Genomic DNA, 18,920 nt, shown 5'->3' on the forward strand with positions numbered 1-18,920 from the left:
TAGGTGTCACAATAATCCAATTATCTACTGCCCCCTGACTTCCTTTATGTTGGGTCCAAGCATGAAACAACATTCATATTCATTTAAGAAGAAGAAAAGAAGGACAAGACACTTTTTGGGAAAAAAAATAATAATTCTATTAAATTTATTTGTACATAAATTGTGCAACAAGTATATTTCCAGCCAAAGAAATCATTTCTTAAAAGCCTCACTCTTTCGTTACATACACTCTCAGAAATGGCTGGACGCATGTACTCACTCAAACCACTGTACAGCCCGTTACATTGTGCCCTGTGAAGACCAGCTGCAGCACTCATACGACTGACCACTGAAGTGTATGTGCCTCGAATTCAGAAATATCTCAATCAGTGCAAACAGGAGCCTGGCTGTGAAAAACAAGAGCACAGCACCAAGAACTCTGTATTTTAAGCTTAAGGCATGGTCAGTTTATGTAAGCCGTGTCACTGTTAACAAGATGTGTCAATGTCAAAGCAATTACACAAACTCCAAAAAGATAATGTAACGTAGAGGGTGTGTTATGTCGTTTGTGCCAGAAGAAAAGCAGAATATATCTGAAAAGTTAGAACAGCAGTAAAAGTGAAGAGGCTTTAGGCGAGATTTTTAAAAAGTGGAATGTATCCTGCTAAATACACAGAACAATTAAATATGGATACTTATTGTATGGGCTTTTTTTTTTTTTTAATCTTACACACAGCAACATTTTAGCTACTGTTAAACAGCTCACATTTAATTCAGTCAGCCAAATACAAAAGTAGTCTACTCGAGTATCAGAAGCAGCACTGAACAACAATCGGTCTCATTCAGTTACTGGCATTTAGTGTGCGTCATGTAATAGAAACATTCTGTCAACCTCTGGCAATAAAGTTCTTTGATAAGGATATGTAAGGCCATCAAGATGCAAACCAGTGGCTTATGCTAATTAAGACTTGTCTTAATATCAAATATTAGTCAAAAATCTGTGCGCATTAAATCTTGCTTATTCGCTCATGCACATTTCCTTAAGGAGTGCTTCAACAGGCCAGCGCTAACAAAATTTGTGCAATTTTGAATAGTGAGCAAGCTCAAGTGTTATGATCGCAGCAATGTCATTGGATATTAGCCTCCCACATGGGGTCCTTGGATCTTACTTTTAAACTCTGGACATTTGTATAGAGAGGGCAGCAGGTTTCCACCAACTGCCAGAAGAGCACGTTATATTAAAAAGAAAATATAAGCCTGCAGGTGTGCTTAACATGGATATTGATGCAGTTATAACACTGAGAGCACCAAGGAGCGATCAGTTTTCTTCTATAAGGTTCAGATCCAATTCTGTACAGTCTCTTTCAAAAACAATCTTTTGTCCTCCATCTGCAGGCCTCCTTTCGTCTTCCTCTTCCTCACTTTCACTGAGCGGCCCGATGCTGGCTCTTCCCAGAAACTCTGCCGGAGAGAAAGCCGAACGTCGTTCCACCTGTGAGGTCACTGGAATCAAACCGCTACCTGGTCCATATGCAGGGCTCTCACGATTACCAATCTAAGCAGGAAAAACCATGTGCATCATGATCATCATGTTACTATTGTTATAGACAAAAATAATTACTGTCTTGCGTCCTTGCATCAAATAATAAGTGATAAAGATAAAGTGGTAAAACATAAGTGATGAGATAAAAGCAAAAAAAGAAAAAAAAAAAAAAAAGATCACAAAAGGTCTCAAAGAGAAGGCTACATTTAAGGAAAGTAGTGAACTTGATTGCTCACCAATACTATTAGCCTCCGTCACAGAGGTACTGTAACACTGATGGACCACCTTCCTTGCTCACCTGTGTCATCTTGCTGAAGTCGAGGACTGGCCTTGGGTAGGGCAGAACATCTGGGTCATGGCGCCTCTTTAAGCGAGGTTTGCGCATGTCACAGGGCTGCGAGTGGCAACGTGGCAAAGCAGGGTGGAGGCCACGCCTAGATGAGGATGGTGTGCTGCAGGCTGAAGTAGGAGACGGAGACAGCGCTGGGTGCTCCAAGTCAGAACGGCCATATTTCAAGGCTGAACCTGCACAGGGTTGGGGGGGCAAGGGCACCGTAGGAGATTTCTGAATGTGTACAGGGGAGAGGGAGAAGCGACGCTGCAGCACATAGTGTGAGGTCAGCGGGGCCGGTGAAGAAGAGCACGAAGAAGGCGTAGCAAAGGATGCAGAACACGCTCCTTTCAGTGTATCGCAGGGGTCCCATGGGAAGCCCCATGATATCAGGGAGTCAGACGATAGCGCTAAGCTAAAGAAGGTAGGACTAGCAGATGAGTGTACGGAGGAAGAGGGGAAGGAGGAACTAGGACCACAAAGTGGCAAAGAGCTGGCTCCAGAGCCTGAACTAGATGCTCCACCACTGTGACAGCTACGTTTCACCGGGGTCCAAACCCTTGATGCGCTGGGATGCCAGGTGGTGCGGCACTGAGACAGATCCTCTGGAACAGAGAGGGACCGGCAGTGGCGTTTTGGAGGTGGCGGAGGTGAACTTTGGAAAGCCTTGAAGGGACGTTCTGGTCTCTGGAGTGATTCTCCAGATTGAGAAGTAGGCCATAGTGAATCAAGTCCACAGGAGTCATCCAAAACACTGGCAACAGATGATGGATGTGTAGTTGAGGTGTAGCTCTCTGAAAATGCCAAAAAGATAAACATGAGGCCAATTTCCCCACTGGTCACAAATGTTGCTCTTAACTCACTAAACTTGCCTTGTGTTGTTTTATGAGCACTCCACGAGACAGTGGGACTGGAGCCCACTGTAGGTAATGACTGTAACAAACAGAATGACTTGTTTTCAAAATCAGAAGTGAGAAAACCAAGTCAATGAAACAAAATCAGTTTGAAGGACAAGACTTTGTTCCATCTAAACCATCCAACTCACCACATTCACACTGAATGAGAAGGCCTTGTGATAGGGTTCTTCTAAACTCTGCTTACGAAGTTGCTCTGTTATAAGAGTCACCATATTTGTAGCTATGATCCAGGGAGAGACATGGAGATGAGGAGATTTACCAAGGGCAGTGAAAGTGTCATTAGTCAGAGTTCTGGCGTGGTTTGTGGCGTCCCCTCTACACCTCAACCAGCCAGACTGACCAGGTTCCTCACTTTGCCACCAACATCTTTATGCAACCTAGAGAGGCAGGTGAGAATAGATTGAAACAAATTAAATAAGTGGTTAGACAAACTGCAGAGAAATCAAACTAGTTTAGTCATTGTGGGGCAGAGGGTACTTTCTAATGTTTGTTTTTCTGTTTGGGAAAGCCCACAGCAAGAGGAACAGAAAAGCTGCACACCAAACACTGACCACAGGTCTATGTGAACCAAGCTAGGGCTTATAAGTTGCCCTTTCATTCATGCAGGAGCAGAAGTTTATGCTCACTAAGGCGAGAATCACACATGGACATGAGGTGACCCTGAACAAAGCAGCACGTCACATTTCATCAAATTAAGTTCATATTGTCATTCCAAATGGGACTCCAAAGAAAATTTTATTTCGAAGGAGATGCAGACTACAACTCAAGTGAAAACTTTTGCAATCAAGTCAGTAGGGTCCAATAAACTGAAATGACAAAAGTTGTGAGTAGTAAAGAATGGAAGGGGGAGGGAAAGACTAAAAGGGAAAGGATGGAGGGGGAAGTGTGTGAAAAATGAATGGGACAGGGGCTGGAAGCATACCATAGTATCTTTGTAAAGGGGACAAGAATAGTGACCAGGTCTCAAGGACTTACTTGAGGCCAAACCAAATACAGTCCTGAACTACTCTACTTGTAATCAAAAACTTAAAAAAAAAAAAACATTAGTTACTGAATGCACAAACACCTGAAGATTCCCCTGCAGTAGCCCATGTATGGAATCCCAGGAAGTCTATTACTCAGTGCTGTACATCTTAAATTGAAAGTAAAAGACACAGAATGACCGTTGCATTAAAATGTAACATGACCCATTAGCCTTTGGACTTCTGTTTAAAAGAATGTGTAGAGCACATGTAGGGTGGAAAACCCCCCTTCAAAAAAAACCAAATATTAATCTAGCAACTTTGAGGCCCTTTGATGGCATATATTTCAGCTCACTTAAGAGACTTTCGTTCAATCACTGTTGAGTCAAGATGTGGCCTCCAGGGCCTTCCTCCTCCTTGTGGCAAACAGTGCATTTGCTAGCCTAGTTCCACATGCCACAAGACATTATTTAAGGGGCACAAGACCAAGCTTTTTCCACTGTCATGTCCTGAACACAATCAAGAGCTGTCAAGTAACTAGTATAAAACTTTAGCATCACTTTTCAGTGTGACTAGCAAACATACATTCGATCAGCATAAGAAAAAAAAATATAGGACGCTGTCGAAATGACAAGAAACCTCTAGCACAGCCACCTTGATAAAATAGCTTTGACTTAAGGACACTGTATTTAAAAAAACAAAATTAAAAAAAAAATATTTAAAAAATGGAAAACAAGCGAGTTTAACACAGTGTTGCGCAGCTTACTCAAACCACGTTTCTGCCCATCAGCTAAAATTCATGAACTGCAATCCAGCTGTTGTTCGTTACAATGTAACACATTAAAATAATGCTAAACTTACAGGATCGATAGGATTCCGATTATAGCCGGTGAGCAAGGTGGTATGTGGTAAGCTAGCTCACGAACACGATGCAGCCAGTGAAGCACCAAGTTGTCAGCTAGCTCATAGGATAAATGCACTAAAATTACTAGCGTCAGTTTATTACAATAGATCTGATTGCGACCGGTTAGAGGCTTGTCATTCCAGTCGGTTATAGCTACGTTTTGTAAGGCCAGTATGAAAATTTGCGTTCCTAAATTTAACGCTAACCCAACAGTCTATGTCTAAATCACTTGTAGCGTTAGCTTGGTCAGGCAGCTTGGTTGCAAGCTAGCATGCTACAGCTGTCTTGATGTATTACCTGCATTCAGGCGTTCCTAAGCAACCAAAGCTGCGCAGCGAGTGCACCGGGTGGCGAGCAGATTAACTGAGTATTTATAGCTTCTGGACGATACCAATTGAGAGGGTGTTTTTGTCACATGCCTTTACAACTGGTGATTCAAGAGATGCTTAAATGAGGTTTAGACATACCAAAAATGTATAACGTTTACTATTGTTTTTTCTGTTGTTTTGGAGGAAATTAAACTGAACTCACAGCAAAACACATTGCAATTATTTTACGAGCTTCTGTCACTTTGACCGTCCCACAGTGACACCGTTCTGGTTAAAGCGAGAGCGTAATTTCAAATCTTCCTGTCTAACAATAAAGGCAAATGTATTTTATAATATAGGTCGAATAATAAAATATTTATTAAATTTAGATACCCTACCTTACCTGTGACAGGGGAAAAGAAAAGTTAAAACTACAAAGTGTTTGAACTTAGTGGGAAGTGAACTCAGCTCTGCCACCGACGCATGCGTATTGGGTCAGTTAGCGAAACAGTTTTCCATAAGTTTCTAGTCAATAGCTGTTATAGTTTATGGCATTGTATTTGTATCTGTATTTGGTATACGTGAAATTAAAAGAGCCAGAGATTAAGTTGTCATGGCGCAAGAAGAACTTCGGAAAGAAGAAACTCTTGCAATGAGGAATAGGCTAATCGGGTATGTAAGATGAAACTTGGTGTTTTCTTGGTGCTTGCTCACAGGCTTATTGTGCATATAGTGCAAATGACACGTATTGATTTCTTTGATTACAGACAGTCATGTAAACTGTTTTATTCAGAAGACCCGGTGAAAATAGTAAGAGCACGAGGACAGTATCTATTTGACGAAAATGGCAAACGCTATTTGGACTGTATCAGTAACGTCCAACATGGTAAAACATTATCATCCAGTCTCAAGTCCGTTTTTTCTAACCAATTAAAAAAATACAGTGTATTACACTTCTGCCACCTAGTGGCAGGACGTTTTAACGCCCTTACTGACATGTTGTATGTATGTTTTTCTAAGTGGGTCATTGTCACCCCGCCATCACAAAGGCTGCAGCAGCTCAAATGGACGTCCTGAACACAAATTCAAGATTCCTGCATGACAACATAGTCCTGTATGCTGACCGCCTGGCTGCTACCCTCCCCCAGAAACTGTGTGTCTTCTACTTTGTTAACTCTGGGTGAGTATTCTGTTGCACGCTCATACTCCTTAAAAAAAGCATTCTCTAAAGTACAATTACATCTTTTTTTTCCTGATAGTTCAGAGGCCAATGATCTTGCCCTACGCTTGGCACGTCAGTACACCCAACATGAAGATGTCGTAGTTCTTGACCAGTAAGTATTTTGCTCCATTGCAGCCCTTTCACCCCTGCAATTACACGTGCTTTTCAGTTATAATGAGCTCTCCTTCTACACTAGTGCATACCATGGGCATCTAATGTCTCTCATCGACATTAGCCCTTACAAGTTCCGGAAACTGGCGGGACAGAAAGAATGGGTTCATGTGGTGTGTAAATTTAGAAACCTATTATCACAAAAACTGCTACCCAGCAATAGACTCCTGCTGATCTCAAAGAACATGTTCTTTCATCCTCCCAGGCACCTCTACCAGACACTTACAGAGGCATATACAGAGAAGATCACCCCAACCCAGGCCAAGCATATGCTGATACAGTAAAAGACCTTATAGAGGATGTTCACAAAAAAGGCCGTAAGGTACACTATAACCCAGTTCCATGCAGGCTCAATAAAATCTCTACTACACACGCTCAGAACAGTGCTAATAATAAGCACATTACACTTATAGTGCATATTTATTATCTGTTTTTCTTTAGATCTCAGCCTTCTTTGCTGAATCCCTGCCCAGTGTTGGTGGACAAATAATCTTGCCCCAAGGATACTTTCCTAAAGTTGCAGAGTGAGTAATTCTTCAGTTATCTGGTTGTTTTTGCTCAGCTGGTTGTACAACAATGAAAGTGTGGTGCCTCCTCGTCGTATTCTCCACAGATATGTGCGCTCAGCTGGTGGCGTGTTTGTGGCAGATGAAGTCCAGACAGGTTTTGGGCGTGTGGGACATCATTTCTGGGCTTTTCAGCTTCAGGGAGACGATTTCTGCCCAGACATTGTGACCATGGGCAAACCGATGGGCAATGGGCATCCCCTGGCATGCGTAGCAACCACTGCAGAGATAGCTGGAGCTTTTACAGCCAACGGAGTGGAGTACTTCAATACGGTGACTATACAGAAACCTTAATGTAGCATAAATTAATGCCCGATCTCCACACACAACCAGGTATTTGATAATAATAGCTATTTTACCATTTTACCATTAATATTAAAATGACATTAAGAGAGAAATGTCATTTTAAGACTTAAAACGTACATTTCACTCACAGTTCCTGTGTTACTTTTAAATATAATGCTTTTATGCATATTCTAAAGATAAATCACTCATTTTACTCTCCAACTTCATGCAGTTCGGCGGGACTCCAGTTTCATGTGCAGTTGGCCTAGCAGTCCTTGATGTGATCGTGGAGGAAGACTTAAGAGGAAATGCTGTGAGGGTCGGAGCCCACCTAAAAGATTTGCTCACAAAACTGAAAGCACGACATGAAATAATTGGAGATGTCAGGTAAGGATGCTATGTCAGCGGTATCCTGCAGTTCATAGCACTTAAAAAATAACTAATTGAGCTGCCGTATAATGAAGTCCAGTGACTCTACTAATTAAAGCTTGCCTACAGACATGTCCATGTTTACAGTGCCTCGTTGACATCTCACTTTTATTTGCAGGTGTGGTGTTTTGATCTTACTTAATCTAAAAATGTTCAATTATTCAAATGTATAGAAATTGTCCTCCATACCCTATTATACATATATTTGGTAGTGTTTACCCTTTGCAGTATAAAAAGCTAGATATGAATGACAAAAATCTCAGATTTTCAGACATGGACTGCAAACCGCTGCTAACGTGAATACTTAACATGTAAATATATTTGACAAGTATGCTAATTCTTTCATAATTCCAATAAAAGGCCATGTCTTTATTTCTGTAGAGGTGTTGGACTATTTTTGGGAATTGAGTTGGTGATTGACAGAGAGAAGAAGACTCCTGCCACAGAAGCTGCAGCGCATGTGGTCAAGAGGTGAGGGACTGCAGTGCAACATATTAGTTATCAGTTAGTTTTTACATTTTATGTTTTTTTAAAAAAAGCTTACTCCCCAGTGCTGTTCTGTGATTGGAGTTTGTCCTCTTTATATCAGGTTGAAGGAGGAGGATCAAATATGTGTCAGTACTGATGGCCCATGGGAGAACGTCTTGAAGTTTAAGCCTCCCATGTGCTTCGGCATGGAGAATGCAGAGCTGGTGGTGCAATGTATTGATCGCATCCTTACAGGTTAGCTGACTAACATTGTAAACAAGGTTATATGCATGCTATCTACTCAGTCCATAAAAACCTCAACACCAAAATATAACCATTTCATTTTTTTCAGACATGAAAGCCAGTGACCTCAAACTGGAAAAGGAAGACATCTAAGGTTTGTCAAACCTGTAGAAAACATTTTAATTGCATCAGACAGAGTCAGGTGGTCACATTCATAATATTTAGAGGTAGAGATTAAAATCTGTTCTTGAGGCTCCAGTAGACCAAACAGCTTCACAGAACATGTTGCCTCTTCCACTCAACACAGACTACTGTGGGGGTTCACTTTAGAGAAGTTGGACTTCTATCTGGAAATTAATAATTCAGAGAATATCAAAGCGGTGACAGTGAATTTTAAATAACGGTACTGCTGGATCAGCGTCGTCATTCGTTTCAAACTATGCCCATTTAAAGTGAAATATCAATGCAAATGTTTTAGTCATTCTCATTTTCAACAGATCATACCAGTCACCTCTCTGATGACACCCCACAGACTGGAGGTAAACACTACAAGCCACAACATATCATTGCCACCTGGGAAATGTAGTCTACCAGAAGATGACATTTTGAAATTCCACACTTTTATAATACAAAATAAATAAATTAAAGAAAATATTGACAACTTTTTTTTTTTTTTAAACTGTAATCCTGGTTCTTGTATCATTTTTCTGCTGACAGCAGTTCACATAATCAGCTGTGACTTAACACTGATTGGCAACATGTTCTTAATACACAGCATGGTAGAGTGAAGCACTTACCAGACAACTATAACTCCCGGACACATTCACAAAAATTGCTCAAGTATTGCAGTTTAACATCTAGTGGGGTGGGTGTTACACTCAGCAAGTTATCCTGCAGGTAGTGAAGCCCTCTCCCACAGCTTCCCATGGAGATGTTAACATTACTTGAGACGAAACAAGCAAGCCAGTTAACAGTACAAAAACATTTAACGTTAACTTTACAAATAATAACAGAAAGATCCATGTGTAATATAAACCAAAAGTTTATTTCTACCAATTTGCCAAAGACACTAGAGGAATGAATTTCCAGTGAGAGAGGGAATACCCTCTTACATTTAACAGGCTTGCGTTCAGTTGAATAACACTAGTAAAGCCACTTAAAAATTGCAGACATGATGGGGGAAGAATCTCCTTAAAAGCCAAAATAACAAAAACAACAACAACAAAAAAAACAAAACCAAATAATTGCTGGTTGTCTTTGTCTACAAGGCCTTCTGCAAATATTTATTTGACACTCTTACAAAGAACCCTTTGATTAGTATAAATCCCTTTTTTTTTTTTTTTTTTTTTTTAAACCTCACCCCACATCTGAAGCCATGCAACTCACATCCAACACTCAGCATGGGAGAACAACAAAATCTATAAACACCAAAACAAAAAAAAAAAAAAATTTGTTTTATTCGCGAGCTTTAAAAGCTCTTGCTCATCTGTAAATCCAGTAGACATGTAAAAATACAACCATACAATACATTAGATTCAAAAAGGTACCAAAAAGTACAGTAAAAATAACACTTCCATCACTGGAAATGTAAATGGACACAAAAAAAACAAAACAAAAAACAATATAAAATAAAAAGTGGAAAAGTGACATTTGCTTCCCCAGTTCCTCACTTGATCTGTACAAATGGAGCATGAGTCCAAATTTTCTGCCAACTCCAAAGGAAAAGCCAGAGCCCATGTTCGCTGTAGTCAGACCATGGATCTCTTTTTCTTATTTACTTTAGACCTTGAGAGAAAAACACGGTGCTTAACGTTACTGAGAATAAACCAAATGCGGCATGCAGTTACACAAAGACAGACAGGTGCATGAATGAGTTTGACTGGTCAGTGATGGACAGACACACTTTTTGGACGGGGGCAGGGGCTGGGAAGGGAGGGGGACACGACCTCTAGCTGTTACACCTAGCACTTTGGTGAAAGGTGAAACAGTCCTTTATTCCCGCTTTCAACCACCACAAACTCGACGCGTACTGATCAAACAGTCGCAGTACAGGTTCATCTAAAGATGGCCGACAGGTGGAATGAATCCATCTCTAATGATCACAGACCCCACAAGGCGGCCTACCCTAACCCCACAACAATGCTGGAATGGACTTAGAGTAGATGGAGATCTCTGGGGTCAGAAGGCACTAATGGTTACAGCTATGTTCTCATACTACCACGGATGATGCAGAAATGCATACCTGCACTATGTGTGATCAGTATGGCTTGTAGCTACTCTGGTGCCCTCCACGTCTTGGAGTTTTCCCATAGCTTGTATTGCCCTGGTCTGGAGGACAAGAGAAAAAGGGACTGAGTTCTTCTGTACAAAAAGGAGGACCAAGAAAATAAAGTTTCTCTCATTCTGTTTCTTTTCCCTGGGGCCACTTATCGCTTACTGTAATCGTAGCCACCCCCATAGCCGTAATAACCAGCAGAGTAGTCATAGCCACCATAGCCACCATATCCGTAGCCTTGCTGTCCATAACCATAGCCCTGGTTGTATCCCTGGTTCCAGTAGTTGTTGTAGCCTTGATTCCAGTTCTGGCCCTGGCCTAGAAATAACAAGTAGAAAGCTTTTGTCACAAGTCTCCAGAAACAAATTTAGGCCATGATTGAAATCAAGAGTCTTCTGAAGTGCACACAGATTTCGTGCTTACCTCCACGTCCTCGCCCACGTCCACCGTATCCACGGGCACCGTACTGCTGCTGCAGGTAGACCTCTTTGGGCTGCGCGATTTTAATTTCACACTACAATGTCACACAAAGAGCATCGTGTTAAACGTTTGCAAAGACTTATAAATCTGGCTAACTAAATTTCAGCCGGCAAGCTTGCTGTGCCATTACCTTGCTACCACCGACATTGTGGTACTTCTTCTCCATGACTTTCTTCACCGAAGCCTCTTCTTTGTACGTGATGAATACGAATCCCCTCCTCTTCTCTGTCTTTGGGTCCTGCGGAAGCTCTATGGTGTCAATCTACAAACAAAGAAATCAGAGTTTTGTAGCAGCCACCTCCAATATACCCACTTAATTCCATTAGATGCTGACAGGTGCTTCTAATGTACCTCTCCAAAGGTCCCAAAGTACTCCTCAATGACCTCCTTTGAAGTATCAGGGTTGAGTCCGCCCACAAAGATTTTCTTTACTGGATCCTTCTTCATGGCCATGGCTTTCTTGGGGTCAATCTGTCTCCCATCTAGCCTGTGCTCCTTCTGTTCAAGAACCTATTAGACAAAGAAAAAACAAACACATGTAAAATTGCCCACATTGTGAAAATATGCCTCACGTGTCCACATAATTACATAACTTACCTTTTCTACGCTGGCTGCGTCTTTAAACAGAATGAAACCAAAGCCTCTTGACCGGCCTGTCTGCTGGTCCATTTTGATGGTGCAGTCTGTCACTTCGCCAAATTTAGAGAAGTAGTCTTTAAGATCCTTCTTGCTTGTGTCCCAGCTGAGACCGCCAACAAACATTTTCCTGAGCACAGGAGAAGGGACACTGTTAGCAGCAGCAGCAGCAGCTGCAGGCACCCCCCCACTAACAAGCTTCACACAGTAGTGGTAGTGGGTAGAACCAGGGGTGTAGATATACAGGCTGTCCCAAAACATCTGGTGACCCAGTAATGTAGGGGGGTAGGTAGGTAGCACTTGCTTTAGCTTTTAGCCGTTAGCCATCTTTCAAGGCCGGTTTAATAAAGTGAGAAATCCCCATGGTAGAGGCACAGCACCCACCCCGTATCTGCTGCTTTTCTAAGCAACTATATATTAGATTTAATCTTTACAGTGGCGCCCATCCCCCCCTCTCCGCGCTGCACATGGCGCCAACAAAAGGCCGGTTGAACAAAGAGCCGTGGCAAACCGCTAGCGCTAATTAGGGACGCCTGCTTCCTTCACAGATTCACAGCAGGCCTCTTAAACTCACCCGGCATCCTCCTCGCCCTTGCTGGCGTCGATCTGGCCTCCTTCCGTGCCGCCGTTTTGCGAATTGTCGTCGTCCTCGGGCCCTGCGTCCTCTCCGCAGTCATTCGCGGCGGCGCCGTCGTCGTCGTCGTTCCCCTCCTCAGTGAGGCCGGCTCCGTTAAAATCATCGTCGACTTCGTGGCCGTTTTCCGATGTTTCCATGTACTGTTGCTCTGACTCAGACATTTTGCACAATTATACCTAAGTCCCCCAACACAAACAAGATAGAGTAAGGAATTAGTGATACAGTTGTGGGGGTTATATAATGTGTCATGCCGTGCATGCCTCGCCATTTCCATGGTGCCAATACGTGCTTTTCCCACCATTTTGGCCGGCGCGATCGCGTTCCCTGCATTCAGAGAGCCCCGCTTATTACCGAGTGCCGGGAAATGGCCACAGAGTTACGTTCACTTACACATCACAGTAACCAAACTGCATCTTTAGCGCATTACTGCCAAGGGCAAATATTAGAAAAGTTGTACACATATGTATCGCGCTGATAAACCGAGCCGGGACTATGCAACTCAAATTCGCAGTTACGTAATGCCGAGGCCGATACGGCCGCAATATCAGTCTACAGTTTTAATAACTACAAAAATTACCTGCACGTACCCCAAAAAACAACTGTTTAAAAAATAGATTACAAGAATCGCATTACTTACGTGACAATATAATGAGAAAAAAACTAATCAGGCTAATGAAATACAGAAACGTACTTACTAATCACACAACCGGAGAGCTCTCTTCAAGATGGATTCTCCCACACGACGGCAACTCGTGGTTGGTTTTCTAGAACCAGCAGGAGAAAAAAACGACCTTTTTGCGCAGAAGCCCTCTGATTGGAAAATCTCTGCTGCCATTCACGGCACCGACCAATGGCATGTAAGACAGTTTTTTTCTGTTTTTCTACAAAAGATGTTCACGCCTCGAGAACTCAGGAAGGAACTCAGAGTACTTTCAGAATGGTGTGTTCACTGCTCGGTAATTTCAGCTCCACTCAAGGAACTTGGTCTGAAAATTACCAGTGAAGTTTTCATTATTAATAAAAAAAAAAAATCATAAAGTGACGTCATCAAGTTATATCCATATTCATAGAGTGCGAGATATAGGTAAAACAGCTCAGATAAAGTAACAAAACACACTGGCACAGTAATCCATTAATAATCTATTTTTTCCTTATTGATTATTTAAATAGGGAAGTAGCCCTGAACCTTCACTCAGTTTAATTCTTTTGCTCTCACCTGTGAAGACTTGTGAAGGAGGCTTAGAAAACACAATAGGGCCCAAACTACAAAATCCAAACCACTGACCAGCGGTAAAAAATTAGAAGGTCAAACTGAAGTTAAAAGAAAAGTAAAAAGATGAACCACTGCTGTTCTTAAACAGTTTGATGATGAGAGAAGGATTAACCTCCACCGGAGTGATAGAAAGCCCAATATACGGAGAAAGAAGGGATCTGCTTATCTGTGAAGCACAGTGGCGGTTGTGGCATGAGAGGTTTTGGCCATCACCAGATCTTTACCCAGCTGAACATTTCAACTCATGAAGAAAAGACTGAAAGGACAAACCCTGAAAAAGGTGCTGAAAAAGAACCCTGGAGAGACATAACTAATGAAGAGACTACTAATGAACTAATGAAGAAATAAGAAATATGATGAAGTCTATGGGTCATAGAATTGATGTAGTTATATATATTCTATGTTTTAAAAAAAACACATTTAGATGCCAGTAACGGCAATAAAAAAAAAAGAAACTGATCTCTCTTCTCAAATTCATCTTTTGGTTTCACACTCAAATGTCTTCAGTGCACAGTAAAAGCTAATTGATTGGCTTGAGGTTGTAATACACACAATTGTATATGTATAATCAGATACAAAAGCATTGAAGTGTGTTGACAGAACTCATAATTTTCTGTCATTCTTTTTCTAAATCCTTTTACCAGAAATATGTGTGTGATAAAAGGATATACACTTGGGTTATAATGCTTCAGTCCATTTATTTAAGAAAAAAATATATCCTGAGCTAGTCATAAGCACTTGTGTTTACAGTATAAGCAGCTTTCTGTATACCTGGTGAGTTAGGAACAAACAGAGTCACACACTGCAGAACAAAATGTTCACAGCTGGGTAACTGCAATCATCCGTTTCCAACAATCTTAGCATATAAATGTAGGAAATGGTATTGGAAGTACCCTCTTACTGAATAAGCAGACCCAAATGCACAAATAAGTTATTATTTTCACTAATAGTGAATCAATCTGAGTGGAGCAACAGCAACAGAACTGACTCAAAATCAAATATTGCTTGACTGTGTTTATTGTGTTATGGTGTGTTGATACCTGTGCATTCCTGTATTATCCTTTTGTGTTGCACATTTCGATGTTTTTTTCTTCGCTACCTAGCCTGACCTGTCTCCCCAATGTGATGTTTGTATTGTATGTACGGTCGGCAAGGTCTGTCATCTCGGTTGTGAGCAAAAGACCTGCAACTGACAAATAAAGGTTATCTCATCTCATCATCATCAAAATCAAATAAAGTTATTGAGTGTTTTGTCAACAAGTAACATTCTGATCTCAGCTGGGTTCATACAGTCGACCCAGGTTATCGGATGGATTCAGTGCAACCATGTTCACTACTTCAAAATGCACTCTTTTTAAACAGCGTCATTTGCAGACCCTATAAAATTGTTTGTCCTGTTATTTGGTGCTGCCAAATATTTACTCTGCTGTCTACTGCCTTGTCGACCAGCAGTGTTACCTGCTGGGTTGGAGATGGAGTGGCTCTTCGACATTAAACAGTCACCAATAGTATTATTGCCAATAATACTGAATACTTTCTTTCCCCCTTCCAAGTCAGATGGTGCACTGTTTTGTACGGAGGATAAAAGAAATATTTAACATGGCCACTTTTACCTAAAAGTAACTTTCATATCCTTCCAACAAAGTTAAGTTCACTCACAATGAGACTTCTTTAAATATCTCAAGGTAAAAAATGACATAAGATCACACACGAGTGACTTTGAAAGTGCAGCACCAGACACACGTATTTTCCCAGCTAGGGCTAAAACCACTGCAACTCAATGGGAAGTAGACCTAGGTTAACAATTATCAGAGGATATATGGGACATAAGTTTGAAAAATATACTTTGTCACAACACTGTATGTTCAATTAGTGCCAAACCTGCTGTAAAATAGTTTAAGGAGCTGCCCAAATCAAATTATTCAAAGATTAAATTACAGAGAATATTTCCAGACCTTTCATCCCAGCGTGATAAAGTTAGGTTCATAAGTAATCGCCACCATAGATTTAAAAACACAGACACACAAGATTCAAATTACAGTCCAACTTTATTTCAGGGAGTTAGGCAAAAGTGTTGCATGACCCTTCAGGAATGACAGCCAATTGTACACACAGTCCCCCATTTTCAGAGGCTCAAAGGTAAATGGACAAACTAACACAACTTTACATTGAATTGTTCTTAATGCTTAGAAAGTGCTTTGAGAGTTCAAACCTTACTACAAGCAGTAAGAAAGTGCTTTCTTTCTTTTATGAAAGCTTAATTCAACCAAACATTTTTGTTTGCCTTTAATGAGAAAATAACCTACTCTACCTCCTGAGCCACAGCCATTTTTGATGCATTTAGTTAAAGGTTAAGAAGTTGTGTCTATATTTAAGTGATAAGAAGACTTTTAACTTTCATCCATCCATCCATTTTTCTAACCCAAATTCTGGGGCTTAGGTAAGAGGTGAAGTACAACCTAGTCAGATCACCAGTCTATTGCTGATTTATGCCAGAAAGCAAACAGATGCTTACGACTGAAAATATGATTTATTTCATTATAGCGTTGAACAGATTCATTTCTCAGTCAAAAAGAAAGACATTAAACTCTGTGCTCGTTGCTCCTTTTTCCCCACTGTTTGCCTCTCATTGCTCCTCTTCCACAACGACTGCTTCACATATTTGAGGTTGGTCTGGGTTGTTTTGGATGAGCCAGTCTGCAAGCCAAATCTATCAGGAGCAAACATACAATCCCCATGTTCACAAAGCTCTAAACAGCTGGCTAATGACTGAACACGTATAGCTTCTAATACTTACAATGGGGTTGAGTGGCTTGTTCATGCAGAGCTCAGTGAGCCCGCGTAGCAGAACTGGGTTTATATACCTGCTCAGGTATTCTTCATTTTCTTCTCTTGAGGGTAAGGGTTCAATTATAGCTGCATAAAAAACACACAGGTCAAAGAATGAAAAGCATTCAAAACACTTGCATATGCACAAGATCTCTATGTATAGAAGATTATGTGTGGGTGTGCAAATTACTTACAGTTTGGGAACATGAATTTGATCTCCCTTACAGCTGCTTGAAATGAATCGCTTCCATGAAGGGCATTTTGTAGCTCAGAAGTGCCATATTTTGCTCTAAGGCTGAAGAAAAGTACAGCATTCTTTATTTGTACATCTGCGTATGAGTTTTAACAGAGCTGACCTTTAACCCATACCTTTGATAAAAGTAATATACCAAGCCTTGATGATGGGTCAGTCAAAGGACACGGTGAACTAAAATTCTGAGGCTGAGATCCAGAATTACAATCAAACACTGTAAGTTATATACAAGTCAAATTTATATTAAAAAAATGCCATGTAAATAATACACATTATTACTGTTATTCATTTGTCTGAGTCCAAGGATGGGGCAGGTTTGCAGAGAAATATTCAAGTGCTTTTACACCAAAGTGTGAGGATGCTGCACAGTATACTGTATATTGTGTAATAATGTCAGTCTTTGATTTTCTTCTATTCTATTCAAAATCTAATTACACCCCACTTTTCATTATCCCAAGCAATGACACTGACCACTCTGGATGGGTTTCTCTGGCCTTGGCACTGTTGACAGGTCCTATGATGGACTTCCAGTGGGCGATAGCATTGTCGCATGCTAGCATCAAGGCAACGATGGGGCCAGAGCTCATGAAGGCCGTCAAGCTGGGGAAGAAATGCTTTCCATACTCCTCTGCGTAGAAATCACTGCATTGCTCTGGACTTAGCAGCAGCTTCCGCTTCTAATGCAGGGATTAAATATTGGATATGACAGAGAAAGCACATATGGTGGTGAACACAGTCATGATTTATCTCTAACCACATCAGATACAGTAGATCAGTTTAATTTCAGTAGGCTGGTATTCTGAGGCTATTTGCTATTTGCATATGCACACTTCAATTGCTTTTACCATGTGCAAAAATAGTTTGTCCTGTCATATTTAATCAGCCAATCACGTCACAGCAGCTCAATGCATTTAGGCATGTATGCATAGTCATAGATCTTCTGAAGTATAAACTGAGCATCATAATTTGGCATAAACAACACGAAAGCATGGATCCATCCTGCTTTGTATCTATGGTTCAGGATGGTGGTGGTGGTGTAATAGTGTGGGGTACATTTTCTTGGCACACTTCAGGTACCAGATGTACGATCGATTTATGACACAGTATACCCATCTTCTGATGGCTGCTTCCAGCAAGACAACGCGCCATGTCACAAAGCTAAAATCATCTCAAACTGGAATGTTTCCGACAACCATGCTATGAAACATTCAGGTGGTTCTGAGGGAAAAGGGGATCCAGGTTTACTAGAAATAAAGTGCCCAGTGATTGTATTATCAACTATTGTTTGTTATTATTGTTGTTAAGTTATTGTCTTCGTCCCATCACCCCCAGCCAGTTGCATCAGATGTCTACCCCTGCCTGAGTCTGATTCTGCTACAGGCTTCTTCCTGTAAAAGGTAGTTTTCCCTCCCACTGTTGCCAAATGCTTGCTCAAAGAAGGACGTTTGATTGTAGGGTCTTTACCATAGAGAATAAAACACCTTGAGGTTACTGCTGTTGAGATTTGACGCTGTATAAAATAGAATTGCATTGGATATTAATGCCCTTTATTGGAAAACCTTTGCGCTACTGATATCTGCAAAGGAAGAAAATCTATTACTTTTAAAAGGGGCATTTATATGAACGAAGATATCACACTTCTTATAATAGAAAATAGATAAATTATTTCCTCAAAAATCCTCAGCTGGATAGCCTCGTCCCTGACACAACAAAGTGCACCCCACAGTTCTCATCTTGTAATTTACCAACGTAAGAAACTTTAACATACCTGCAGGATGGTGAAGCCCGACTTGAGGATAATATTCTCTATCTCCGCAGCTTTGTCGATGGCATCTGGTTTAATAATGGCCAGTGTTCTTTCCACATAAATACGAAGAGGTGAACTTTCATCCATCTCCTCTCGCTCGCTAACATCAAATCAGACAGACGCTTGTAACGTTTATCTTTATGATATTAATTTACTTAATATTAATAACAGCTGGCAATGAAGAGTTTGAGTAGCCTCATTATAAAAATGTTTTTTTTTTTAAAGCGAAACTGCGATTACTCGTTCAATTAAACCACTGACCCACCTTCTGGATGTGTATGTCTGTTGCTAGGATGCACGTGTACGGCACCGCATGCAGGACAATTCTTACGATGTAAAAACTCGCGAATTCAAAGGTTCAATAAATATTTGTCCCCCTTCGTCAAAAAAGTATCAGCTTCT

General features: G+C 41.0%; 4 protein-coding genes across 6 annotated transcripts; 1 reads left to right on the forward strand and 3 right to left on the reverse strand.

Annotated features, from left to right (window-relative positions):
• Positions 1 to 652: 652 nt before the first annotated feature.
• Positions 653 to 5,034, reverse strand: LOC101480911 (protein FAM53C). Of its 2 annotated transcripts, none has more exons than XM_004540898.5 (5): positions 4,934 to 5,034; positions 2,899 to 3,147; positions 2,726 to 2,786; positions 1,821 to 2,647; positions 653 to 1,534 (listed from the first exon to the last, which is right to left on the reverse strand). In XM_004540898.5, exons 2-5 carry the CDS (start codon positions 2,980 to 2,982, stop codon positions 1,298 to 1,300), a joined length of 1,209 nt encoding a protein of 402 aa, XP_004540955.1. In that variant the 5' UTR covers positions 2,983 to 3,147; positions 4,934 to 5,034; the 3' UTR covers positions 653 to 1,297. The 2 variants fall into 2 exon arrangements, with proteins under 2 accessions (XP_004540955.1, XP_004540956.1); XM_004540899.5 differs by lacking the exon at positions 4,934 to 5,034 and adding an exon at positions 4,594 to 4,925.
• Positions 5,035 to 5,328: 294 nt separating this feature from the next.
• phykpl (5-phosphohydroxy-L-lysine phospho-lyase) lies at positions 5,329 to 9,682 on the forward strand. The gene is made up of 13 exons (XM_004540893.6): positions 5,329 to 5,616; positions 5,712 to 5,830; positions 5,965 to 6,124; positions 6,204 to 6,278; positions 6,363 to 6,450; positions 6,543 to 6,659; positions 6,779 to 6,861; positions 6,951 to 7,176; positions 7,421 to 7,575; positions 7,999 to 8,088; positions 8,207 to 8,340; positions 8,438 to 8,482; positions 8,826 to 9,682. The coding sequence occupies exons 1-12, from the start codon at positions 5,558 to 5,560 to the stop codon at positions 8,479 to 8,481; spliced, it is 1,350 nt and encodes a 449-aa protein (XP_004540950.3). The 5' UTR covers positions 5,329 to 5,557; the 3' UTR covers position 8,482; positions 8,826 to 9,682.
• hnrnpaba (heterogeneous nuclear ribonucleoprotein A/Ba) lies at positions 9,355 to 12,517 on the reverse strand. Its single transcript, XM_004540897.6, has 8 exons — positions 12,294 to 12,517; positions 11,681 to 11,849; positions 11,435 to 11,593; positions 11,214 to 11,345; positions 11,027 to 11,117; positions 10,766 to 10,921; positions 10,571 to 10,656; positions 9,355 to 10,113 (listed from the first exon to the last, which is right to left on the reverse strand). The coding sequence occupies exons 1-7, from the start codon at positions 12,515 to 12,517 to the stop codon at positions 10,586 to 10,588; spliced, it is 1,002 nt and encodes a 333-aa protein (XP_004540954.1). The 3' UTR covers positions 9,355 to 10,113; positions 10,571 to 10,585.
• Positions 12,518 to 16,140: 3,623 nt separating this feature from the next.
• On the reverse strand, positions 16,141 to 18,832 carry nme5 (NME/NM23 family member 5). Of its 2 annotated transcripts, XM_004540892.3 has the most exons (6): positions 18,784 to 18,832; positions 18,480 to 18,618; positions 17,183 to 17,388; positions 16,653 to 16,753; positions 16,427 to 16,545; positions 16,141 to 16,339 (listed from the first exon to the last, which is right to left on the reverse strand). In XM_004540892.3, exons 2-6 carry the CDS (start codon positions 18,603 to 18,605, stop codon positions 16,256 to 16,258), a joined length of 636 nt encoding a protein of 211 aa, XP_004540949.1. In that variant the 5' UTR covers positions 18,606 to 18,618; positions 18,784 to 18,832; the 3' UTR covers positions 16,141 to 16,255. The 2 variants fall into 2 exon arrangements, with proteins under 2 accessions (XP_004540949.1, XP_076729307.1); XM_076873192.1 differs by having other exon boundaries at positions 18,480 to 18,828.
• Between the last annotated feature and the right edge of the window lie 88 nt (positions 18,833 to 18,920).

The sequence above is a fragment of the Maylandia zebra genome, linkage group LG2 (assembly GCF_041146795.1).
Source record: "Maylandia zebra isolate NMK-2024a linkage group LG2, Mzebra_GT3a, whole genome shotgun sequence".
Lineage (NCBI taxonomy): Eukaryota > Metazoa > Chordata > Actinopteri > Cichliformes > Cichlidae > Maylandia > Maylandia zebra.